A 27,958-nucleotide genomic window follows, 5' to 3' on the forward strand; every position below is an offset into this window, starting at 1 on the left:
CTTAGAATAGTGCCTGGCTCATAGTAAGTGCTTCATAGGGTTAGGTGGTTTTCTACTTCTTATACCTCATGGAGGCTGGTTGTGATGTTGTCTCACCATGGAAATAATATATATATTGACCATTTATTGTATGCATTGGGTGCAGCTCTAAGCACTTTTCATGGCTTTATTCTCACTAATGCTCACAATGACCCTATGAAATAGTTTCTATGATTATATACATTTTATTATAAGGAAATCAACACGCAGAAAGATTAAGTAGCTTGTTTAGTTACATAGTAAGTAAGTGGCTAAAGCCAGACATTCTGACTCCAGCGTCTCTGTACTGTTTTCTACTCCATGCTGTCTCGGCCTGGATTGAATCAGTGATGTTAAGGGACAGCTTATTTAGCTTTCCTTTGATAACAATGACTGCCATTGTTCCTATTTGAGTATCTTGGAGTTAACTGGAGGTAAAAATCACAGGGAGTCAGAATATCTAGTTCCTAGTTCTTGACTGATCACTCACCAACCCTGGGACTTCAGGAATGTCCTGAGCCTTCACTGCTTTTCGGTTTCCTTAACAAGAATCTGCCTATTTGTTTCCCAAAGCCTGTGATATTGTCCTTCATCAGCAGAGTAGAGTCCTAGTAGTCTGGACTTGCAAGCTAAAGATAAACTTAAAATATTTGCAGTTCAGTTCTGCTGAAATGCCTGGTTGAGAGAAATGGATTTGGGAATAGAGCTATTCAACCACCTTCCTGGGAACTCCTAGATCTGTGTCCGGGTCAGGTCACACTATTGGTAGCTTGTACCCTTTGATTAGCTTAGCTTCTTTAAAGAATCACCTTAATTAGGTTCATTACTACAACTCACAAATGAGAGAAAGATGTGGGAAGTTTGTTCCTAGAAAGTGCCCAGCATGTGCTGGACACAGTGCAAGTGTGTGATATTTTGATTGGGAACATCATGGAAAGAGTCTGTACCTTCATGGAGCTGTTTATTAAATAGCAGATCTAGACTTTGAGGTGTAGGATATAATGCTGTATAGTAAGAAATAAGACTGGAGCAGTTCAGAGCATGTAGGAGGGACTTTAAGGAAGGTGTCCCAGAGGAAGTGAGATACAAGCTGTAACCTGACTTCTGAGTTGAAGGTAGCCAGAAAAACACAGAAACATGTTCAAGGCAGAGAATAGCATTATTGTGAAGTCTGGAGGAAGAATGAACACGGTGAATTCTAACAACTTAGAGAACTCTAGAACAGCTGCAAAAGAACTCCAGGACTGAGAGTGGTGAGAAATATGGCTAGAAGAGGTGAGCAGGGCTACTCAAACAGAATTTCAAGTCTAGTGAAGGACTTTCCCATAAAATATTGTTAAAAGCTTTACTATATCACTTAAATATGCATTATATAAAACTCTGCAGAGGAAATTTCCGCTAGAACTTTGTTTTCAAGAAGAATCTTGCTGTTCTTGACATCTAATAACTTATTTTTCTGGAGTCACATTGCTAGTGGAGTATCTAGACCAGTGTCTTTACCTTCTACACCTTATTTTAGGAATATTAGTCACTTTTGTTACAACTATCATTATGATTTATTTCCTCCTTTGCCATAACAAGAAATATGTAACAATCTGTATTTCTCTCTCATTCTGGTTACTTGGAGAAGGAAATGGCAATCCAGTCCAGTATCCTTGCCTGGAAAATCCCATGCACAGAAGAGCCTGGCAGGCTGCAGTCCATGGGATTGCTAAGCTAAATTTGGTGGCTTAATTAACAGTGGATCCAGGTTATGTGAGGCCTTAGTATAATTTTGGAGGTGTTTTCTTTAAGAAAAACAACACAAAATTTAGGTAAGAAAAAATATTTGTTTAGATAAGAAAAGAAATTGCAAACAAATTTCAGATTTTAAAGAGTTGACAAAATCTGGAAAAACAACGCTTTTTACTAACTGCCTGACCTCTATTATAGCATCCATACATTTGAAGCCCAATTTCTCCTCTCCTCACATGTTGCCAGGCCAGCTTCCAAGACATGTTCATATCACAATATTTTTTCTGGTCTGACACCTTTAGGTCACATGTAGAATGAGTAGGAATTGAGAGTTAGGCGAGGGAAGAAGGGATATTCTTGGAAATCATTCCCAAAAGAGAAAATTTTAACTACATATAAAAGTTTACTGTGGATCACATAAAATATGTAACACTAAACCCAAACTAAATGTCTCCTACCTCAGCTTCTCAAAATGTCCAGGGCTATTCCAATGCCATTTGAATTTAGGAGAAGCGTGTTGAAGGGACTATGGGAATGGGAAGATACAGCAGTCTCAACCACTTGTAGGCAACTGACTCAGCCTCTGACCCTGTATTGAGCCTGTGAATGTCCTTTATGTCTACCATCTAATGTTACTAACCTTATTACTATTTTTTTTTTGGAGTTTTTTCTTTCTTTTTTTTGGTACTTTTAAAATTGAAGTATAGCTAATTTACAATGCTGTGTTAGTTTTAAGTGTGCAGCAAAATGATTCAGTTATATATACAGATTCTTTTCCAAATTCTTTTATATTATTGTTACAAGATAGTATAGTTCACTGTGCTATACAGTAGGTCTCTGCTGTTTACCTATTTTATATATAGTAGTGTGTATATAGTAGTGTGTATATGTTAATCCCAAACTCCTAATTTATCTCCCCCTTCATTTTTACTATTTCATGCTATGAACTAGTATAAAATAGTGTCTGAGAGGAGATAGATATAAAAATTTTAATTAATAAAATAAAATAGTAACAATAAACCCTAATGCCTATTTATCATTTCCTTATAGTAATAGCACCTTGAAATATATAACAATAAATAACTTCATTGACTGCATGCTGGGCCCTGGGCTAAGTTCTCTAGATGATTTATCTTATTGAATATTGACACACACCCTAGACAGTAGGCACTATGATCCATCCACCAATATTTTACTGTTGAAAACACGAAATGTTAATGAAGTTTAAGAGCTTGCCAAAGGCTAAGTGGTAGAATGGGGAGTTGAACCCAGGTCTGCCTGCAGTTAACTATTTCCCTTTAAATAGTGTAGATACATGTGTATGTTTTCACGAGTGGTTTCAGGACACTGGGACCAAGTTTCTTTTTTTAAAAAATATTTATTTGGCAGCATTGGGTTTTAGTTGCAGCATGTGGAAACTGCTCTGTCACATGGGACCTTCTGTTGTGGTGCATGGACTTTCTATCTGTGGTGTTGGTCCACTGCAGGTGGGATCTTCGCTCCCCAACCAGGGATTGAACCTATGTCCCCTGCATTGCAAGGCATATTCTTAACCACTGGACCACCAAGGAAGTCCCCCAACTTTCTATAAAAGGCTTTTTTTTTTTTTGTAAAAATAAAGTGGGATGTGAACTTATATAAAATGGGTTTGTGAAGTTTCAATTCCAAATACATGAATTATGATTATTTTAAAGTTCAGTTGCATGGAATGTAAAAGAAAAATAAGTTTTGCTTTTCTTGAAAGCAGGAAGCTGTCTCTTGGTATTTAGAATATAGTGCATACTGGGCAAGATGAATCAACTTCTAAATAAACAGTTAGAGCAGACTGGATAATTGAGTAAGAGGAAGCTTGTTGAGTCTATCACCTCATTTCTTACCAGACATCATCTAATCATTTTTTTCAGAAATGCTAGCATTCACACTACGCTTCTACACTGAGATGATACACACATTTCAAGCACCTCTTCCTCAATGGTCTCATATACATGGGACGCAGCCCTCTGTTTATGGCTTTTGTGTTATATGGGTTCCCTTTCCTACCTGCCACCACTGACCTTCAGCTCTGTATTCAGAGGCAGTGGGTCTCATAAACCTACCTTTGGGATGCTAGACCAATGTGAACTTGTATTCCGAGTTTCTACCACCCATTTGTTCAGCCTGAGATGTAGGGTTAGAGTTGTATACTTTGGATATGTTGTCTTTTCCTTGTAACTCTGAATGGTAGATATTAATACTAGTAGATATTTAATATCTAATGGAACTTGGGGTGATTAATGAACAGAATCTGAGGCTACCCAGAGCATGAGTTTGCACCACTATCTGTTGCCTCGACTTTCCAGTTGCTACAATATCATTGTCACAAGGCTAGGCAAAAGTCTGCACTGTGCTGTGCTGTACTTAGTCGCTCAGTCATGTCCGACTCTTTGTGATCCCATGGACTATAGCCCGCCAGGCTCCTCTGTCCATGAGGATTCTCCAGGCAAGAGTGCTGGAGTGGGTTGCCATGCCCTCCTCCCAGGGATTGAACCAGGGTCTCCTGCATTGCAGGAGATTCTTTATCAGCTGAGCTACCAGGGAACATCAGCACAAGGGCTACCCTTTGACTGGAGCCATCAGCATTAGTAAGTCAAAGTGTTGACCCCAGGGGATTTCTCTCTGTTTCTGGCCTGGGGTCCATCTTGGTTCTTCTGCTTTCCTTTGATGACAAGATCATTCTGGGCTCACCAGCAATTCAATACTTGCCTTATCTATAAGAAATACAGGAATCCAGCCTAACTGAGTGTTCAAAAGGTAATTGGAAAAGATTGGTTTTTAAACAAATGGATATTTTTATTTCGTTGTGTTTTTAAAAAGGTTTTTCTCATAGATTTTCCTTTATTGGAAAAGCTTCCTGAAGAGAGACAGTAATATAAAAGGGATACCATATATGTTCAGTTTTTTAATAAACTAGTTTCTGAAAGAGTGAAAGATTCCACTCTGAAGGAAAACTTTCTCCAAATCGTAGAATCTCAGAGGCAGAAGCAACCTTCAGTTCAGTTTGGTTGCTCAGCCATGTCCAACTCTTTGCGACCGCACGAACCACAGCATGCCAGGACTCCCTGTCCACCACCAACTCCCAGAGTTCACTCAAACCCATGTCCATTGAGTCGGAGATGCCATCCAGCCATCTCATCCTTTGTCATCCCCCTCTCCTCCTGCTCTCAATCTTCCCCAGCATCAGGGTCTTTTCAAATGAGTCAGCTCTTCACATCAGGTGGCCAAAGTATTGGAGTTTCAGCTTCAACATCAGTCCTTCCAGTGAACACCCAAGACTGATCTCCTTTAGGATGGACTGGTTGGATCTCCTTGCAGTCCAAGGGACTCTTAAGCATCTTCTCCAACACCACAGTTCAAAAGCATCAATTCTTTAGTGCTCAGCTTTCTTTATAGTCCAACTCTCACATACATACATGACTACTGGAAAAACCATAGCCTTGACTAGACGGACCTTTGTTGACAAAGTAATGTCTCTGCTTTTGAATATGCTATCTAGGTTGGTCATAACTTTCCTTCCAAGGAGTAAGCGTCTTTTAATTTCATGGCTGCAATCACCATCTGCAGTGATTTTGGAGCCCCTAAAAACAAAGTCAGCCACTGTTTCCACTGTTTCCCCATCTCTTTGCCATGAAGTGATGGGACTGGATGCCATGATCTTAGTTTTCTGAATGTTGAGCTTTAAGCCAACTTTTTCACTCTCCTCTTTCCTTTTGTCAAGAGGCTCTTTGGTTCTTCTTCATTTTCTGCCCTTAAGGGTGGTGTCATCTGCATATCTGAGGTTATTGCTATTTCTCCCAGCAATCTTGATTCCAGCTTGCGCTTCTTCCAGCATCATCTAAAGGGATGTATCCCTGTCCTAGTCTCACAGACCCCAAACCTTGGGGTCATCCTTGACTCTTCCCCATTCCTCAGAAAATCCCAGCAGCTCTATCTGCAGAATCGATCCAGAATCAGACCACTTTGAACCTGTTCTGTTCACTCTTGCTGAGTCTTACCACCTTAGTGGTCTCTCTGCTTCTTCTTGGCTCCTTTTTAGTTTTTTCTCAAATTAGCAGCCAGAGTGATATGTTAAATATATATTTAAATATATATAAATCAGATCATGAACTTCTTCCAATGGGCTCAGCTCAGCCTGTGCCCTATGAGTCTGAACCCATCTCTCTGATAGCCTTCTCCTCCTACTTTGTCTCCCTCCTCGTCTCAGGCCACTCTGGCCTTCTTAATTTATCTTATTCATGCCAGGTATGCTTCTGCCTCAGGGCCTTTGCTGTGGCCTTTGCCTAGGACACTCTTACCCAGAGTCTCCATGGCTTACTCCCGTGCCTCCTATAGGTCTTCACTCGAATTTTGCCATCTCAGTGAGGTAAAACTGTAGCTCTGTCATCCTTGCTAATCCTCTCTCCTGCTTTTTTTTTCTTGATTGTACTCATCATCAATTAACGTATGTTTTCCTAACAATTTTTGTCTATCTTCCTCTTTTGCAGTAAAGGCAAGGAATTTTATGTATTTTGTACATCAAATAATGATAATGGGAGAGGCAGTGAGCCAGAGGGAGAGAGTGTGCAAGAAGGCAGAGAGCCAGAGGACTTGAAAGAGGGAGAGATGGAGACACACCCACATGCATACACACACACACACACAAACACACACACACAAGTCAGGGAGACAGAAAGGATAGACAGGAAAGAAGCCTCAGAGGACAGAGACAGTCCTAACTGGATTCATGCCTCCAACCATTCCCTAATTCAAAGACCCTCCAACCCACTTCACTGCTGTCAGGATTAATTTCGCCCAAACCAGTTCCGGTCCCTTATCCGGCTTCTTTGGGAGGTACAGGACAAAATGTAAACTCCCTAATTTGGCATAAAGTCACCATCTGCCTCTTCTTGTTTTTCCTAACGCGCCACTGAAATTATTTCCTAACATCCTGACACTCTTGCCATATTGTTTTATTTCCCCTCCCCAGACTCTTCAGGTCTTTCTAAATATTTGTCCATCTGTACTTGTGGTTTTCTGAGCCTAGAATTCTCTCTTTACTTCTTCCACTTAGAAAGCTCTGTATTTTTTCAGAGCCAGCTCAAAAATACCCTTCTTTGTGCCACTTCCTCCTTCACTCCCTGCAGAGTCAGCTTTCCTTTGAGTCCTTGTCTAAGTAGCAGCATTTACAGCAGCATCTGAGTGACCTACTCATCTTGGTATCATTGTGTCTCTAGTGGGCTAGCGCAGTACCAGGGCCTAGTAGGTGCTCAAAATGTGTTGGCTGAATGAATGAAGTCCAATTGCGGAGGTTTAACTGAACTGGACTCTTGTGATAAGTAATTCTGGGTAGTATAAAGTAGGGGACCATATTGACATAGCTGCTCATACGAAATGAGTTAGGCTATTGCTTACTAAAGCCTTCTCTTGTGGCAGTAAATAGTGAGTCTAAATTAAGACTCATTAAGTAAAAATGTGCAACGGCAGTTTTTACTGGCAAGATTCTTACCAATTTTGCTTTCTTTTCCAAAATCTATAGCAATTATGCATTTTAATTCATTAAGTTATTCAGTAAATATTTATCAAGTCCATATTCTGAGTCAGGTACCATTCTAGCATCTGGAGACACTGAAGTAAACAAAACAAATAGCCCTATCATCAGAACGCTTATGGGCTGGTGGGGGGAGACAGATCTTAAACAAATATTACACAAATAATTTGTTCATTACAATTGTAATGATAGGCAATGCTATACATATTAGTAGTTCTAAAAAGCACAGTAATTCCTAGTATTAATATTTATGGAGTTCTAATATGCAAGTCACCATTGTGTGTTCTAACATGTTGAATTTGATTACCTTTCTTAGCCTTGTCTGTTTTGTTTTCATATAAGGAAGCTCTGGCACAGAATTATGAAAGAATGGAGTCACAAACCAGGAAGAGCAGAATTTGTGTTTAAACTACTGTGCCATACTGCTGTCTAATGAAACCCAGGCATGAGGTCAGGGTCAATTCACACGTTTCCTTCTGCCTGTGCAACACCAAGACTGAGAAGGTGCTTTAAAATGGGGCAGATGGTAGCACAGAATCCCAGACTGGGAATACCTTGGTCTGGCTGGCTTCTATTTGTAGATCCCACATTCGTCTGTGTGTAACCTTGTGTGTGTGTGTGTGTATGTGTGTGTATGCGTGCGGGAGCTAAGTCACTGCAGTTGTGTCTGCCTTTCTGCGAACTCATGGACTATATCCCACCAGGCAGGCTTCTCTGTCCATGGGATTTCCCAGGTAAGAATCCTGGAGTGAGTAGGCATTCCCTTCTCCAGGGGATCTTCCTGACTCAGGGACTGAACCTGTGTCTCCTGCAGCTCCTGGATTGGCAGATGGATTCTTTACCACTGAGCCATCTGGGAAGCCCTTGTGTAACCTTGAGCAAGTTTTAACCTTCTGGTGTTCAGTGTTTTATTTTTAAAATTTTAATGTATGTGTTTGACTTAGTTGTTCTTTAAGGAGCTTTCAGTTTTGAAATTCAAGTGTCACCTCCTCAGGGAGCTCTCCTTAACCGCCCCATAGTCTCTCCTTCCTCTTTCTTCCCTTACCCTGTTTTAGCTTTCATCACAGGGCTTATCATTACTTGAAGTCATATCACAGATTTGGTGTTCCCTTTACTGTTGTTTTTGCAGTGCCTAAAACAGTGCTTAGTGCGTGGTGTTCACTTGGATCTTTGTTGGACAAACATGCTTTCTAGCAAACTGAGATGGATGACCACCCTCAGCACCTGCACAGGATCTTTCACAAAAATATGTACTTGATGCTAAAATTTTTAAAACTGCAAAAAGGAGATAAATGCTACATGTTCGACACCCACATGTTTCATAAACTTATCTTGGAAGTAGCTGGCTTGGCATACTTGGCTTTAGGATAGGTATAAAAGTAAGCCTCAGAGATCCAGGACAGAGGGACAGTCTCAGGGTTTCTGACTTTCTATCTTCCATTTTTTTTCCCCCAAGCTTGCAACCTGTAGTGATGCTGTAGCTTCATCTTATGGCACTTAGCTTTCCTTGCTTCATGGAAGTAGCATAGCCCTGTGCGTTTGTGCGCAGTTGCTCAGTCACTCAGTCGTGACTGACTCTGTGACGGCATGAACTGTAGCCCTCCAGGCTCATATTAAAATAATGTCCAACCTGTGCTAGACACATATCTCCAGGACTAACTTGTTTTTGTCAGTTTTTCTAAACACATCTTTAAAATAATAGCCCCCTCCCCACTACATTTCTAGTTTGTGAATAAATTAGAATGTAAATCCTGGTTCAGTCTGGAAAGCCCACAGTCATTTCCTTCACTGTGCTCACATAGCTTATCTTTAAGTCATTATCAAACTGGTGGTTATGTGGGGGTCTGTTGGCAGAAAAGTGCTGAGACCTGTGAAAGATGAAAGTGCAGGGAGAGAGCTGAAGGCATCAGCAAAAGATATGATGACAGGCAACTTTGTAATGATTACTTCTCAAAACTGGGAATTTTGTTTCTAGCGTCTGGTTCTGTGGAGTGTGGTTGCAGGTATTCCCACCTCCCTCCAGTCTCCAGTGTTTACAGAAGAAAGGAACTGTCTAAACCAGTCGATTGTAAAGGAGATCAGTCCTGGGTGTTCTTTGGAAGGAATGATGCTAAAGCTGAAACTCCAGTACTTTGGCCACCTCATGCGAAGAACTGACTCATTGGAAAAGACTGATGCTGGGAGGGATTGGGGGCAGGAGGAAAAGGGGACAACAGAGGATGAGATGGTTGGATGGCATCACCAACTCGATGGACATGAGTCTGAGTAAACTCCGGGAGTTGGTGATGGACAGGGAGGCCTGATGTGCTGCAACTCATGGGGTCTCAAAGAGTCGGACACGACTGAGCAACTTCGCTTTCTTTCTCTCTTTCTTTCTGTGTGAGCAGTTTTGGATGGAAGCTGAACACTCCTAGGAATTCAGAGCTTTCTTTCATGTGTTTGACAGTTACTTTCCCAAAGAAAGTATTTTCAAGTTCTGAAAAATTCAGACTGTGAGTCTGGGTCAGTTTGAATATTTGCCTCCACTCATACAATACCACATACTGGTAGTATTTGAATGATTAGTAGGCTGTCTGAGTAATCACTGAAATTGTAGGCAGAATTTTATGAATATTCAGTTCAGTTCAATAACTCAGTTGTGTCCGACTCTTTGTGACCCCATAGACTGTAGCATGCCAGGCTTCCCTGTCCATCACCAACTCTTGGAGTTTGCTCAAACTCTTGTCCTTTGAGTTGGTGATGCCATCCAACCATCTCATCTCTGTCATCCTCTTCTCCTCCTGCTTTCAATCTTTCCCAGCATCAGGGTCTTTTCAGTTCTTCATATCAGGTGGCCTAAGTATTGGAGCTTCAGTTTCAGCATCAGTCCTTCCAATGAATATTAAGGACTGATTTCTTTTAGGATTGACTAGTTTGATCTCCTTGCAGTCCAATAGACTCTCAAAGAGTCTTCATTTCACAGCTTTCATTACATTCTCAAATGAATGCTTGAATGCTGTGGAGAGTCTAGTCTGTGTGAGAGCCAAGGGGAAATTTGAAGGCTTGTATTTTTAACCTCTAATGCAAATAAAGTTTGAAAAAAGACATTATAGTTCTGGGCACGAGACCCCTTGCCTATAAATGCAAAGACTGAATTAAGTCAGTGTTTTTCTAAACTTTGTTCACGTATATAGTCATTTATGTACAATTGCCTTTGTAATTGTTGCTGTATCCTACCCTAATCTGTCCGTGCTAAGTCATTTCAGTCATGTCTTAGACATTTCTGTCTAAGTCATTCAGTTTCTTTGCTACCCCATGGACTGTAGCCTGCCAGATTCCTCTGTCCATAGGATTCTCCAGGCAAGAATACTGAAGTGGGTTGTCATGCCCTTCTCCAGGGGATCGTCCCTACCCAGGGATCGAACTTGCATCTTTTATGTCTCCTGCATTGGCAGGTGGGTTCTTTACCACTAGTGCCACCAATCTGTACTATTTTTAATTTAAAATTTTTTAACACTTAAAAAGTCATATAAAGAAACAATGTGAGTCAGTAGTTCAACTGAGGTAGGTGAGCATGGAGCCTATTATACAAAATTTATCTTAAAAGAAACTTCATTTTTGCATCTATAAATGAAAAATCATCATCACTTGATGTAAATACATTTATTCATGTGCTACATAAAAATTATTGTCTTGGGCTTCCCTGGTGGCTCAAATGGTAAAGAGTCTGCCTGCAATGTGTGAGACCCAGGTTTGATCCCTGGTTCAGGAAGATCCCTTGGAGAAGGGTATGGCAATTTAATCCAGTGTTCTTGCCTGAAATTCCCATTGACAGAGGAGCCTCATGGGCTACAGTCCATGGAGTCTCAAAGAATTGGACACGACTGAGCAACTAATACTTTCAGTTTCGCTTCTTTACACTGATGGCAGGCATGCCACATGTAAGACACATTGGTGTAATGCCAGGTGTTGGTGTAATGGGTCCATTGTGTTTACCATTCCAGATTTATTCCCAACCCTTCTCCACTCAGAAGGGCCTAGAAGACCCTTCCTTGACTTAAGGCATTGTGGAGAGCTCTGTGGTTTTATCCTCTGTAGGGCAGATATGATGGCTTCCCTGGTGACTCAATGGTAAAATATCTGCCTCCCATTTGGGAGCCACAGGAGGCATGAATTCAATCCCTGGGGTGGGAGATGCCCTGGATAAGGGTATGGCAATCCACTCCAGTATTCTTGCCCGGAAAATCCCATGGACAGAGGAACCTGGCGGACTACAGTCCATGGGGTTGCAAAGAGTTGGACACGACTGAATGACTTAGCAGTAGCAGGAGCAGGGCAGGTATAATGATGGAGGTTGCTGCTTTGGAATATCAATGGGAAATATAGGATTCTGAAATAATAGAGGCCAAGTCTCTCAGAGACAAGGAGGGTGCAATTACCACACTAAGTCACAGGATGGCATGGTAGTCAGGATGCTTTGACCAGCAGGGATATGTTGTGGTGACTAAAAGATCATCAGTCTCTAGAAAACAATCTATGGACATCCTGTTAAGGTGCTGCTTGGCATAAAAAGGTAAGTTTCTAGGTTCACTGAGCCTAACTCAAGTCACCACAGTAGAATTCACATTCCCTTACCTACTTCCCAGACCTGGAGCCCCTTATCTGAGGGGAGACAAGGTCTCTGTGAGAAAGACCGTGTATGTATATTATGGAAGTTTCCCTAGGTCTCTGGAGAGACTAGAAGCAGTTTACTATGGTAACTGTATAGAGTGGAGTGGGGGAAGAGAAATACCCAGGCTTTCTTGAAGTTATTAGACAGTGGTTCTGAACCTGAAAAGCCTAACAGTTTGCCAATTAAAGCTTTGGAAATCAGACGAGAGACAGAATTGGTCCACATCCATCTAATAGTGGGGGGGCGGGGAGTGGTGTTCAATGACTCTATCTTGTGGTTACTTCCCCAGAACCAGAATGTATAGTCAGAGGAGAGATGCCTAGTGATTGACAGAATTCCAGTGGAATTCATCTATAATGGTAGGACAGGCCAAGTGGAAGGAAGCTCCTAGAACTGTATTGCTTCCTCCAATCCCCTTGACAAGATGGTAAGACCTATAGGGAGAATGATAGCAATTAGTATCACCACTGAAGGCTTGAGAGATAAAGGGAAGTGAAGATGACCTACCACATCCCCATTTAACTCAATTGTTTGGCTGATGCAAATGCTACATGGATTATGGGGACACAGTGGATTATTGCAAAATCAATCAGGTGGTGATACCAGTTGTAGCTTGAGTTCTAGATGTGGTAGCTTTATTGGAATGAATTAGTATAGCCCATGGCATGTCATATGTGGTTATTGATCTGGCAGATGCTTTCTTTCTATTCCAATCAGTAAGAAAAATCAGAAACAATTTGCTTTTAAAGGGCAGGGACAATAAAGACTTAAACTGTCTTGCCCCAGGACTGTGTCACCTCTCTTGTAATCCATCATAAAATAGTCCTGAGCGTCCTTGATCATCTTCAAATCCACTGGAAACCATGCTAGTCCATTCCATTGAAAACACAATGCCACAAGTTTTGATTAGCATGAAGAATCAAGCCAGAAGGTGGAAGGTAAATACTGGAAAAGTTTATGGGGCTCCTGCCATTTCTAGAGGCCTAGGAGCACGGGACATGTCAAGATAGCTAAAGCAAAATGCAAGTTGAGGCAGCTTGCACCACTGGGCAAGATGAGAGAAGCACAATGCTTTGTTTTTTGTGTGTGTGTGTGTTTTAAGGACAACATATACTACATAGTGTATGGCTTGAAAGGTGGCCAGTTTTGAGTGGGACTTAGGTCAAGAAAGAAAATTAAAATACTTCTTTGAGCCCCTTTTTTTTGGGGGGGGCAAGAATACTGGAGTGCGTTGCCATTCCCTTCTCCAGGAGATCTTCCCGACCCAGGGATTGAACTCCGGTCTCCTGCATTGTAGGCAGATGCTTTACTGTCTGAGCCATCAGGGAAATAGTCCCTGGGACTGCAAGAAGATCCAACCAGTCCATCCTAAAGGAGATCAGTCCTGGGTGTTCATTGGAAAGACTGATGCTAAAGCTGAAACTCCAATACTTTGGCCACCTCATGCGAAGAGTTGACTCACTGGAAAAGACCCTGATGCTGGGAGGGATTTGGGGCAGGAGGAGGGGGTGACAGAGGATGAGGTGGCTGGATGGCATCACTGACCTGATGGACATGAGTTTGAGTAAACTCTGGGAGTTGGTGATGGACGGGGAGGCCTTGCGTGCTGTGATTCATGGGGTCGCAAAGAGTCGGACACGACTGAGTGAACTGCACTAGGTCAAGAAAGGGGTACATACAGTAGCATAAGCTTCTGTGTCATGTGTGCATTATGACATATGACTCAGGGGCCCATGGAAGTATCTGAGGCTTTATGGGACCTCTGAAAAGCCCTGACAGGAGAATAAGAGCGTGGAGCCTTAGGGTTTTCTTTGTGAAAAGAAGTTCTTGCCTTGCTCCTGGACCCTAATAGACCCAATGTGCTGACCTGGGGATGCCAAGTGATTATGCTATTTGAGTTACTCATCCTGAATTAGGCGGTTTATGATCCGTTGAACCATAAAACAGTATAAACAGAAGTAATCCATCATAAATGAAAATAATCAGGTTTTAGCAGATTCGAAGGCCTCAAGTAATTTGTGCAAGCAACAGGTTCAGACTTTCATATACTTCCTCTTTATAACTTGATGCCTTTCCCTCAATCCATACATCTGGTTTCATGGGGAGTTCTGTATGACTAGAATAAGCAGATATCCAGGTTTGCCCTAGGTAGTACTGGTTTATACCTGTTGTCTGCATTATTCATCATTCATGACACCACTTTTCATTGTCAAAAGTGTCCTAATTTGGAGAATCAATTATGACTAACGTATATATGATCAATTAATGGATAGGAAGGAGTGTGTGCCTGGTTTATGGATTTTTGTACTCTAGCATCAGCTGGAAGTGTACAGTAAATACTGCACAAGCCCACTGAGTAGACAGAACTCCAAATAGTATATCTGGTGTCTCTTATGTGTGGAAGGACAAATGGTTTGAGATATAGATCAATACCAACTCAGGGTCAACACCAGACTGGTCAGCTGCTCAAGGAGTCAGAAAGAACAAAACTGGACAATTACTAATAAGGATGTCTAGAAGGCAGGCTACTTAAATGTTTTAGAATGGGCTATAGTAGGAAGATATTTATTTCTTAGGTAAATGTCCAGTGGAGGGGAGTCATAGTGGAGGAAATTCTCAGTAATTAGGATGGCTCCTCCTGTGGGGTATATTGAACCCACCTTGGTGTTTGCTCATGGACTGGTGCTTGAAGTGACCATGGTGGTATGGTATCAAAAACCTGGTATCCCCCTTGTCAAAGTTGATCTAACTATTAACACAATTAAGTGCCCACCTGCCAATAGCAGAGACCAACTTTGAGCCTGTTATATGACAGTATTTATCAGGGAAACCAGCATATGTGATCTTGTAAATGCTTGCTCTGAATTCCAAAGAAGGACAAAAGGGGTAGGTATGGAGTGTGAATGGAAAAGCACAGTTTCATCAGATCATGGGAATATTCCATTTACCCACTATTACTGAAGCTGTTTTGTTAGGTTCTCCTTATGAAAAGGATCAGTAGGAAAAGAAGGAAACTACTATGATGTGGCAGTTTTGTTTGTGGACTTTATTTCATTTGGTTCTCACAGCAACCCTGTGGGGTGAGTTGCACTCTGACTCCCTTAGGGACAGGAAAACACAGGAGCAGAGAGACAAAGTCTCACTTTCAAAGACTCATAGATAATAGATGTGATGTCAAGGTTTGAACTCATACCTGTCTTTAATGGCATTGGTTTCTAGGAGACTGGAATGCTAAGGTTGGTCTCAGTGGGTGTCTGCTGGCTACCATGGCTGTCATTCTCTTATCCTTGCACTTTTGCCAGAGCCACTATGGGACACAAACTGAATTTTTATCCCCTGCATCTCTCCTTCAGCTTCAACCCATGGAGTGGGGGTGAGCCTAGCTCACCTGAAGAGAGGGAGGAAATAAGAGCTCTGCCTGAAGAGAGGGAGGAAATAAGAAGTGGCTGCATGGTCCTGTTAAGGCTCTTGAAATAGCCCAGGTGAGGAGGCATCTCAGGGCTCTTTTCCTTGGCTTATTCTCCAAAATCTCCACAAGAGATGGAGGGGAATCTGAGTTGCACAGACTCTGAGGCCTGGTCTGGGCATCTTGAGAGGAAATGGAGAGAATGAGGGAGTAGGCTACTTTTTAGGGGTAAGGTGACTTTTCAGATCTGGCCTTGGAACCTCTTGATTTACAGAAGTAGCCCTGGCTGATACAACCCTAGCTTTGTTGACAAGTACTGATCATTATCTGGGTTCCTTTTTTCCACATTATGTTTCACAGAAATGAGCTAATTCTCACATGATGCCCACATGACTCTTGGGTTTCTTCCTCTCGGAGGCCCCGTTCTGCAGATGCTTTCAATACTGTTCTGAGAAAACTTGTGTGATTCCCTCCCAGCCCCTCGCATACTCCTAACCTTAGCCTGAGGATGCCCTAATCTCTGTGGTTCCGGGTACTCTGTACTTGATCTTGTTATAGCACTTTTCATATGTGTTGGGGGTTGGGAGTATCTAGTCTGCAGGGCTGTTGAGAGATAATACATGTAAAGTACTCAAGTTTGGCCTTGAGTGGCTGTTTTTGTTATTGCGTGTGTGTGTGTGTGTGTTAGTCTCTCAGTTGTGTCCATTTCTTTTGATCCCATGGACTGTAGTCTGGCAGGCTCCTCTGTCCGTGGAATTCTCCAGGCAAGAATACTGGAGTGGGTTGCCATTCCCTTCTCCAGGGAATCTTCCCCACCCAGGAATCGATCCCGGGTGTCCCTCATTGCAGGCAGATTTTTTACCATCTGAACCACCAGATTTTTGTTATTACTGTGGTTGTTTGTCTACTTGTCAATCACCCCTGTTGAAAGCTCAGAGGAAGGGGCTGTCTGTGTCCCTGTTCCCTAGCACAGTGCTGAGGGCATCAGTAGATACTCAATAAACTTGCCAGGAAAGGAAAACAAGTTGAATAAAATGAGTTAAAGAGTAGCAAAGGCAGGGCATGAGTATGCTTCTCTTAACCATTTAAATATATGTAAATAATAAGCGTATAATTCCTGATATTTTCAGTGAGAAAAATTCTTTATTTAAAATAGGCTAGATGTTTTTACTAGATTAAATAAAATACTCTACAAATGAGAATTTTAAATCCAGTAAACCAAACCCAGTAATACCAGTCAGGGATTGTTGACCAGTCCCCATTTAATAACGTTTGAATGAAATAACTTATAATTCTAAGAATATGTGCCTTTGCTTAAAGAAAAATTTCCAAAGTAGTGTCACATTTCCTGGATATAACAGTGTCATGCTAGCGGGAGAAATTCTGTAATGCCAAGATAGCTAAGAAACAGTGATTTTCAAATGCAGAGACCCTTTGACTTGCTCTGATGTTATTAATAGTATTTCTAAATCACAGAGACAGGCGGCACATTTTATTTCAATAAGAGAATGAAAGCAAGAAGGGGACCTACACTATTTCTAGCCACTTGTATTTATTAATATGTGCTTAGCACTTTTAATGCCTTTGCTGCAGAAGGGTAATAAGTGTTTTTGCAAACAGATATGCTATGGGGACAAAGCTGGGGAGCTTGTGCATACAGAAAGTAGCCGATATCTCCAGACTCTCAGGGCTCTTGGAAATGCCACGCATCATGCTTGATTTGGGGCTGCTGGGCCTTGTTTCTTGGCATCAATGTGTGCTGAGTGTCAGGGGTCGCTGTGGAGTCCACAGTCGTTTCTTCCTGGAGACCCAGAGTTGTGGTCTCATCAGCACCGTAGGTCTCATAAACCTCAGCTAATCCAGGGGTCATCAGTGGGTCGGCAGCTGCTGGGGTGACTCCCCTAAGGAATCCCCTGCTGCGCCCTGCAGGGCCCCTTGCCAGGTTGGGAATATTGCCCTCAGGATTAGCAAGAAGCCCTTCTAGGGCACCAGGTGCTAGCTCTGAAAGGAGAGCTGGGCTTTCCGGATCGGCTAGGTGGGCCTCTGGCACAGGGGAGTCTTGTGCACCTCCTTCTCCCTTCTCCGGGCCTTTGGTTGCAGCGACTGGGGAGTCAAATTCCAGAGTAAAGTCCCCACCCATGTCTGGGTTGTGGGGCATCCCTCCAAGCCTGGGCCTCATGCCTCCAAATCCTGGGAATATGGCTCCATAGGCCAGGGGGTCTCCTCTTCCTCCCTGGAAAAAACCATTTACCAAAGACACTATTGTCACATACTGTTAACTATACCATGCAATTATACCTGGTCAAATTCACTGAGAAGCCACAAAAAAAACTGATAGGGAACAGGGAATTGGCTGACAGCTTTGCATAAGCACATTTCTCACTAAATTGACTTCTGCATTTTTCTGAGTGGGGCGCTCACTTCTTTGAAAGGGAGATGAAGACCCTTTGAATGTTTGCTGAAAGGAAAGAAGAGAAGCAGGGAAGTAGGGAAGAACCACGTCTACAGGCAAAAGGTAGTTTGAATTTAGTTTTAAGAAGACAATAAGCAGCTGAAACGTGCAATGCCATTGTAAAACAAACATAAATCTGATCCATTCCTAAATTGGTTGAGCAGTTTTGGAGGACCTTGTCAATATCATTTCTCAGTATCTCTCAAATTAATGAAGCAAAGCCCCATGTAATATTTTTTCTTTTAAAATTTTTTCTTCCTTCCTTCTTTCATTCTTCTTCCCCTCCTTCCTTCCTTCCTCTGGAAAAATGGTAACATTTTCTTCCTGTGGACAGTTAAAATTCTAGAACTGACCATGTTTCCTTTTTTTCCCTTTGTTGCAAAACATTTCAGAACCAAAATCTTGGGCTACTTACAATGGTTGTGCATGGCCTTATAACTTACATATCTGTATTCTCATTTTGACTCATTTTAAAATTCTATCTTCAGTTTTTTGGGTTATATTTATTGTCTTTTTTATAAGCTACAGGAAAATCTTTTAAGATTGAGGCAGAATATAAGTAAGTTAAATAAAATTACAAAATGAAAATTGTCACTTGAATTTTCAACCTGTTTTGTAGAGTCAGTTACGTATGTTGTGTCATGTAGAGTCAGTACTTTTTCTTCTTACCTTCTCATGGCTCTCCATTTTCAGATTTTCACATCATCTCCTCCAGAGATGATACTGTGAACCCCTGGGCTGTGACCTTTATCACATTATCTGCTCTGGTATCTATTTTTCCCACTGATTAGTCTGTAAACTCCTTGAGATCAGAAACCTTATTTTATTTAACTTATCTCCAGAGGGTCTTTTTACATGTCTCACTCACAGAAGGCATTCAATAATTTGAGATTTGAATTTTCTTTTAGTGATAGTATGCTAATGTGTATTTATTAATTTGATATGATCTGTATTTATTAATTTGGTGTGATTTGATAATGGTTTGTTACTTTAGTATGGTTTTGTTTTGTGTTCTAACAGATATAACATAGAAATTTCTGAGAGAAAAAGTCCAATTGTGAGTCTGTTGATCTCAAATTTTAAAGTTGTAATATGCATGGATAATGATAACAGAGTAAGAATATACTTGACCTAAGTCATTAATGTACTTGGAATTTTACAATAATCAAAATTTAAATTTGGTTAATTTTTTTATTTTTGATCTCTCAATTTTGAGGTCTAAACGATTTGTTATTTTGTTGAGTTTGTTGTTTTGAGGGGTTAAATGGTCTGAGAAGTAAGGGGAACTTCATGAACCGTGTGTTTCTTTTTTGGTTTGAAGCATTTGCTGTTCAATAGTGATGGCTTTTCAAGAGATATTGCTCCTGTGCATTTAAGAAATGGGGCAAAATCCTATGTGCAAGAATGCTCATCACTCAGAAACAGTTATATGGGAAATGTGATGATTCTTTGCATGCTGCTTCAGAATCCAGCTTTTGGTTTTGGAGTGGAACAACCTGAGTCCCATGTTGTATATTCAGCTACACTCATGGCCAATGCCTCTTGCAGCCAGTCATCTGTGACTGTTCTCCCTTGGCCACTGTTTTAAGAAGAGTTTGAAGACATTACTCACCCCCATTTCTTCTGAGCTCATGATGCCAAGTCTGGCAGGAGCGTTCTGTTCAAAAAGAAACGCTGAATCATATTATGAACCAGCTGACTCCTATTATCTTTGTAGATACTCAAGAAAAAAGTCAATTGGTCTTTCCTCAAACCTTAATATTAATGCTGTGTCCAGAGGTGGAGTAAAGTGGAGAGATGAATCATTATTGAATAAATGTAGCCAATTTGGATAATTCCGATAGAAAATTCATTTACCTTTTCTTTAATGCCATTGTGTGTGTGTGTGTGTTTGTATGCCTGGCCAGAATCATCCATATAGGAATTGTGCCTCCTTGCCATTTCGGTTGCTAACTTCGGCAGTCAGAAAACATGGGATCTGTTGTTGGAGACCTGGATTTTATAATATTATCTCCTAAGGTAACATTTAATTAAAATAGGATAAAGACTTACCAGTTGATTTGCTCCATAGGTCACGTAAAATATTCCTGGGTAAAGCTAAATATAAATACAATAATCATCACATAATGCATTCCCAAGAGAGAAGTTTTTAAATAAATTACAAACAGAGAAATGGTGTTAAAAAAACTTACCTGAGATGGTTTATTTTGTGGCATTGGTCCCCGAGATATCAAATGGGCTATTGGAAACATCTTTAAATGGTAGAAAGAGAATAAGCAATTCATATTTGCTATAACACAGCAAACCTCCCATTACAGACATTTCCCATTACAGAGTTATATGAAATACATTTTCAGATGAATTACTATGATAAATATTAAGTGTTTAATATTTAAGAAAACAAAGCAACCCATTATACTTCATATTTATGAATAAACGGGACAATTAAAATTTTTTACTCTTCTTCCTTAAAGTATAGAGATGTATTTCCCAAGAAAGTATCTTATTGAGATTTGTGCTTACCGGTGGATCTTGTAGATCAGCAAAATCCATTCCTGGTAGCTGCATTACAGATAAATATTAAAATTACTGAGCAATCAGAATAGACAAAATGAACTTAAAGGGTTCTGATCCTTTTTACGATTACATAAATAAACAATCTAAAGTGAATTTCCATGTTTTTAGTTTCATTTCAGCTTGGAGGATACAACCCACAAGATTACAATTGCCCCTTCCTGACAGGACTCAAGTGCACAGCAGGGGGATGTGACATGTCTGTCACAAATTTGGTCTTGCAGCATAGAAAATAATGAACTTTGGGATCAGAGCCTGCCAGGTTGGTTTGAACCCTGGCCCTGTCACTTAATTTTTGTGTGATACTGGGAACATTTTATAACCTCTCAGTATCTATTTTTTTCTCTTTAAAAAAGGATGATTATATTTATCTTTATAGGATGGGAGTCAGGATGATATTGGAGAATGTTAAGTGCCTGCAACATTCTAGTTACATGGGAACTTCCTTTTCTGTCCATTGCTTTTTTCTCTATTTTATCACACAGTACTTTCGCCTGATTGTCTTCTCTACCACCAAATAGGAGCATCTCACCCCATGAGACAGGGAAGCCTGGTGTGCTTGGGGTCGCAAAGAGTCTGACATGACTTAACGACTACACTACAAACAGCAGCTACCAGACACAGAAATAGTAATGTACCAATACTGCTTGCACTGCTGAGAGATCAATCCCTCTTCTCAGTCTTCTAGCACTGAAAAAGAGCTTGATGATAGGAAGCCTGGACTTCCTGGACTATCCTATTTTCAGTGAAAGCTTTCACTTTTGCAACTAAGAGACCAGTTTTATAGGAACAGGATCTTTTAGAACCCATACCCCCCATCTCAGATGGGAGAGGGCAGGAATGGATATCTATGTTCTACTCCCAAATATGTCAATTGCTCGGACACATATTTGTATTTTCGTTCATTATACCCAAAGCTCTGATTATTTAAATGTGCTCTGCAAATCGGTTTTCGTTCACTAAGTTAATGGATGATCCTGACAGGACTTCAGAGAAAGGAGGTACCTCGGTCGTTGGTGGCTTTTCTGATGGCGCCACCTGCTGTTCAACCATCGGCCCCTCTGCTTGCTGCAAGGGCGGATGTCCCTGGTAAATCGGAGGCTGAGGTACGCCCTTCTGGACTGCGTTCTGCATGGAGGTGACAACGGTGGGCTGGAGGAAAGGTTTCTGTCCTGGCTGTTGAGGCTGCAGGGATGGCTGCGATGGGAGAGGTGGGGGATGCACAGGCAAAGAATATTCATACTGCAGAGAAATTTGAAAGGAGCGTCAGGAAGTGATGGCTCACTGAACTGTGGGGTCTAGAATTTTAAAGCGAAAGGTCTTGGGGAACTTTGTACTTGAAAGAGAGTCTATGGGACTTGCCGTGAAGTTGTGTTACATAGAAAGCATCTATTTGTTTAAAGGCAATGTTATTTGGGTAAGACTGGTAGGTGTCTACCTCCTTTGCTTCACTGGGACTGACTACTACTGCTCACTTAGATGGGAAGCTATGTGAACTTCTGGGTGGAATGAGCCATTTCCTCCTCTGGGTTCCGCCAACTGCCTCTGTATATTTCTGTGTTACCATCTTCTCAGTGGATTACAATGATTTATGTCATGACTTTATCCCTTATTCAACTAATACAGAATACTCTGTCTTATTTATCTTCATAGCTCCAGGACTTAACTAGCTTCTAAGTTCCTGGAACATGATAGATGATCAATATTTTTTGGAAAGAGAAAAGATAACCAAGTAAAATATCAATTGAATTCTGGCATCATGAATTCAATTTGGAAATAATCATATGGAGAAAGAATCACCCTTAACATAATTTACTGTCCCACTAAATGTAGCTTGGTCAGTAATGCTGTTTGTTGTGGAAAATCATCTGAAATCAAAGCTTCCTGTTCAAGCAACCATGCTTGGTTGCTCCTCTTTGAAATGACCTGTTGTGAATAGTTCCCTATGATTTTTAAATTGGTTGCAGCCACTTCAAAGTGGCTTAGAAGTTTCACCACAGTGTGAACTCTGATTTACCTCTTCAAGCATTTCCCATCTCTAAACTCCTGGCTTTCATTAGTACTTACACTTAATTAATTGCTTATACCTCACAACTCAGCACCTTGTAATGTGTTGTTTTGTCTTTTCCCCTAATCTGATATGAAATTTCATAAACATTAGAGCCATTCTTAAATGACTTCACTTTCACTCCCAATCTGTGGAGTGAAAGCCAATCTATCGTTTGGCTTATGTATTTATTAGGCACCAAATAAATAATAATTAACTGATTAATATATTTATTAATTGCTACAGGGCTCATGGTGTTTTAACTAGGACTTTGGCATCATTTTAAATGTGTCTTTTAGTATTTAGGAAATCTTGACTAAAATTAGATTTTTCCAGGATATAGTCTGCTTTCATTTTGAGTCTAGTTTATTTATTATTACTGTTCATATCTTTAACATAGGTCTCTTTTATTTTGGAAGCCATAACTTCCCATTTGAAATAGATATACAAAATGGGTTGAAATTCTGGACCCCATTTCATTTTAAAGTTTCCTAAGGTCTAAAAACAGTTATAGATTTTGATTTATTTTACTTGGGTTTTTTTTTGTATTCATTAATGTTACCTGTCTGTGGTTAGTATAGGACAACTTAGAGAAAGCAAGTAGAGGATTATTTTAAAGCTTGAAGTTTCAGACACGTTGATGCAACTAACTTACCTGTTGAGTTTCATGTTCCCTTGGTCTCATCCATGGGAAGGAGGAATGTGGTGGGAGAAGACCATTCATCCACAAAGAATTAAATGATTTCCCAAAGCCAAATCTTGAATACTAAAGACATGGAGGAAAAAAATTGTATGATTATATTTCAGTGTTGTCTTGGTTTTCATTTTCTAAAAAGATCACCGAAAGTGCAGAAATAGCAAAAGTAAGAGAGATATTCATTAATGTGGATAAAGTCTTCCAATAGATTTGCTTTCTATTCTGAGCCAGTCTGCAATATTTCCATAAACTTGTTTGAGATTTTGCTTTTTAAGAAGCATTCATATTTTGGGCTGTATAATAAAAATGATAATATAAAAAATAATTTTTTTTGTACTAAAGAAAATTCAACATTATTTTTATTTTTTCCTCCTATCCCATCCAAGGTCCTTATTTTGTTGTAGGTTATTTCAGTTCCTTTTTGCTCTTTTAGTAGTTAGGATATTGTTTATTCACAAACAAATTTTATGAATTACAATGCTGCTGCTAATATCACTACCACAAATACCATGAATATTTACAATAAGAAATATTTGGGAAACACATGTATACCTGTGGCGGATTCATTTTGATATTTGGCAAAACTAATTCAATTATGTAAAGTTTAAAAATAAAATAAAATTAAAAACAAAACAAAACAAAACAAAAAAAAAGAAATATTTGAAAATACGATTACCTGAGAAAGCAGGTTTAATCCCTGCAGGCTTCCCAACTGTCTCATTGTCTATCAAGAAAAAGAAAACTCAGTTAGTGTTTGCCACATATGTTCCTTTTGTGTATGACACAATTGATTTTTCAACATATTATAATATTAAGACAAAGTTTGGGGTGGGTCAATTTGAATAAGATAGGAGACACAAATCATCACTAAAAAGTGGAAATGTTAAACATGATTCTGCCATTGTTGTTATTATTGCTATTAAAATAGTGAGCTTACTTTTTATCATTAATTAAAAGAGATAATATTTAAGTGCAGGTCATATTGAAACATGGAAAAATAGCCCATTCAACTGAAATATCAATGTAATCATGAAGGCATTGTCTCATTGACTCTTTTCCTCCCATTTAATTTACTTTGCCTTTTACAAATCCAGCCCAAAGAGACATTTGGAAAAAAAACACGCACACACACAGGCAAACAAACTAAAGCAAATCAAAGCAAAACAACCCTACCTCTTTCCCAAATTAAAAAAAAAAGCCCTCAGAATAATAAATATAAAAAATACTGGGGAAAATGGTAAGTATCTAGACAGATGGTCAAGAATGCTGCCAATTCTACAGGAAGTCAGTTTCATTTTTTCCTGGGGAGAGGTTTAGAAGGCTTTGAGTTGAGGTTAAGCTAGAAAGTAAGAAAAAAAAGTAACTCAATGAAACTGGCTTCCATGTGAAAAAAGCTAGCACATACAAGTATCAATTACCCTTAGACTGTCATGATATAAATAAATTTTGTAAGACCTTGTGAAAAATTTGTAATCTCATAAACATTTTTCTATTCTTAACTGTGTATACTTTTTACTGTGATACCTGAAACATTTCTATTTTGCTGGGATTTTCTAAGCAGAGTATATATTAGTTATAAGAACTGCAATAAGACAAACAGAGTCTATGCAGGAGGTAGCATCTTACAATGTTAATGCTGTTTACAGACCTCATATACAATTAAATTTTGTAAGATAAACTTTCCTCATCAGAACTTTATCATACACTGTAATGAGAAGGAACTAAGTATAAACCATTTGTGAATTCAGAACAATGTGTTTTAATTAATGTATTAAGTATTAAATATTAGTATTGCTTTGATTTGCATACAGATGGTGTTCTAAAGCCCAAAACACCTAAAAATTTAAAACTGCAGTAAAATTATAAGGTGAGGCTCTAATAAATGTCATAAACTTCTCTAGAACTTCACAGGAGGACAACCACTGACTTCTGGCTCAGCAAACTGAGAAACAGCCCTTGTATTTCTCTCTTATCAGAAACAAACCAATGTAATGATTGTATGTAAATACTCTGACAATACATACCTCAAGGCTCAAACTAGCCATGCCTGGTATCCCAGGTTGCTGAGGAAACGCCTAAATGGAAATAAGAATAATTGGTGTTCTCTTTCAAGAGAAACTCACCACCCTTTTTTTTTTAATGACGAGATACTTCCTTACACATTTAAAATAGAAAAACACACAAGTACATAGTTTTCCTCTGTGAGCAAGAATTTCAGGAACATTTTTCTAAACATATTTTATCCACTTTCTTACTTTTTAACACACGGAAAATCCCATCATGTGAGTCATGGTGCAAATTTCTCCAAATAATTCAGTTTTGCAAATGGATAGAAGGAAAGGAGCCATAAATGTGTAGCAAATACTCCAAGAAGAGAAAAAAGTTAGCTGTGTAGGCAAAAAGAGTGATATGTGTGTGTGGTGAGCAAATTGTTCAGAATTTTAGGGAATGTGAGAGTTGACCCTTCTTTTGGCCAGTACGAAAATAAGGTAACAGGAACATATTCAACTACAGGACAAAGAACACTTTGCTTCTATTTATCTAAGTCATGCATTAATGAACAATATTTACATGAATGTAGACAGAGGATATCTTCCCCAGTGGGAAGTAAAAGAACATCTGATTGGGCAGGCAGTCAGTTGACAATCCTAAGCAAATCCTCCACTTTCTTGGAGTGGACCTGATTGACACAGTTGTGCACCATCATAGGTTCCAAGAGTGTCAAGGTGTTAGATTGACGGTTGGTGGCTGAGGTGACCCCCGTGTCAGTATCATACAAAGGTCAGCTAAGGTGGCAACTTCAGTTTTCTTTTTTCATTTAAAATTCACACTGAGCAGTGGCATAGACACTTTTTATCTGTAGAATGGAGGTTTTCACCCTAGTAATCAGTTTTCACTGCCACCCCTCCTTTCCAAAATAGTTTAAGACACCCAAAGAACTTTTGTCTCAAGAAACTTAAATATTTAAAGTTCATTTGAGGCCACTTACAGGGTTCTCAAGAGACCACGTCACATTTATCTTCATGTCTCCAATTCCAGCATGTTGCTGGATTCATGGCAGGTGCTTAGTCAATGTTTTCCAAATTCATGTAGCAGCTGAATAAAGTCTTCATGTAAACTGAATCACATACTATTGATGGGAGTAGTTCAGTGCTCAAAGGAAGGTATTCGTATGAAATCATCTAAGTATATGACAGAATGTGCCACGTGCAGGACTCTAACACACAATTAGCTCCATTGCCATGGCATGTTTTCATTTAAGAAACTTAAGCTTTCGTTCACACAATATCTCCCTATAAAGCAAATCTGTTGGTAATTGCTAGCTTCAAATGGAATTACTTAGCTCAGTTTTGTAATCACAGAAATTTGGCTAATATTGTTCTTTTAAAAATGAAGAAGAAAATGTACCTTACTTTTTTGGAGAAATTTATTTTTTCCATTTCACTTTCATAATGATAGCAGGTAGTTGATAATAAATCTGTGCTGTGACATCATTGGAGACCACATACATCTTATAACTCTGAGTTGAATAATAGGAGTTGTCTTTGGAATATTTAAAATATCTTTGTGAATAGGAAAATTACATATTTGGCTATTGCTTTTGGTTGGTAAGGCTTTTCCCTGTGGCTTAGTGATAAAGAGCCTGTGTGCAATGCAGGAGACCCAGGTTCCATCTCCAGGAAAGATCCCCTGGAGAAGGGAATGGTAATCCACTGAAATATTCTTTCCTGGAGAATTCCATGGACAAAGGAACCTTGCAGGCTATAGTCCATGGGGTTGCAAAGAATCAGATAGACTGAGAATCTACAACTTTCACTTTTAGTTTCTTTTTGAATGGTAAAGGCTGACATCTAGGCAGCTATAACTTTTCACTCAATAGGAAGATACTACTGGATTAATCCCAATGAGTCCCTTTGTGGACACTCAGCTAGGTCCTTCAGTGTTGTCTCGTGTCTGGTGATGTCTCTACGAGGGTACCCCCAGAGGACTGACTTACCGGCACTGCAGAACTCATTTTCAGGAGGCACAGGATCAGTATCATGTCCTTCATTTTGAAAAGTGGGATCTGAAACAGAGTTGGATTGGAGAATCAAATCAGATGAATTTTTATCTCAGAATGGTTTAAAGACAATATTTCCGTCAGCCAAATCTCTGCTTTTCCAAACGACTAGGTTCAAAATCAAAACAACTAAATATTGCTAAACAACTAATTTTTAGAATGAATTGAGGAAGAATTTAAAAATTTCTAAATGATTCTTTTTAACAAAGCTACCACCTAAATGAACATGTGGGAACACTTCCATGAATATTCTATAATTTCATTTCATAAAATATATTATGAATTAAAAAATCCCTTCCACTATGGGAAATGTTCATCTACAAAGTTTGAGTCACAGAATTTTATACTTTGTTTGCTTCCAGAGTAAATTTTGAAATACATTTTAAAATGTAACACAACCAACCGTCATTTCATAACAAACCTTTATGTGCGGGTATAAAGGGTATACCATTCTATGTTTAGCTTATTCAGGAAACCATGCCAAAAATTATCTTTTAAAAATAAAAATGAACTAAATATTTTAATTTCCTTTGATATTAGTGTAAAATATGCCTCTAAATAGAGTTTTCCTCTTTCTAAAATGAATTATCTCTCATTTATTCTGTGAACTCAAAAGGCACTTTACATTTACACGAACAGAAATCTGACTAGTCAGAAGATTTGCTCAACTTTCTATACCTTTCCAAATTTAATACTGTCACTAATAATCACAAATAACAAAAAAGTCGAAAGACAAGTCTTTTTCCCTTAGCTGAA

The 27,958-nt window shown here is 39.6% G+C and overlaps 1 protein-coding gene across 1 annotated transcript; it reads right to left on the reverse strand.

The window, feature by feature from the left end:
* Positions 1-16,907: 16,907 nt before the first annotated feature.
* AMBN (ameloblastin) lies at positions 16,908-27,611 on the reverse strand. The gene is made up of 11 exons (XM_086407320.1): positions 27,606-27,611; positions 27,140-27,208; positions 25,167-25,217; positions 23,819-23,866; positions 23,101-23,211; positions 21,404-21,640; positions 20,348-20,386; positions 20,017-20,076; positions 19,877-19,921; positions 19,437-19,481; positions 16,908-17,605 (listed from the first exon to the last, which is right to left on the reverse strand). The coding sequence occupies exons 1-11, from the start codon at positions 27,609-27,611 to the stop codon at positions 17,057-17,059; spliced, it is 1,260 nt and encodes a 419-aa protein (XP_086263446.1). The 3' UTR covers positions 16,908-17,056.
* Positions 27,612-27,958: the final 347 nt, after the last annotated feature.

Source organism: Bos grunniens, chromosome 6 (genome assembly GCF_055505025.1).
Source record: "Bos grunniens cultivar Pamir isolate PY7600 chromosome 6, Bosgru_T2T1.0, whole genome shotgun sequence".
Lineage (NCBI taxonomy): Eukaryota > Metazoa > Chordata > Mammalia > Artiodactyla > Bovidae > Bos > Bos grunniens.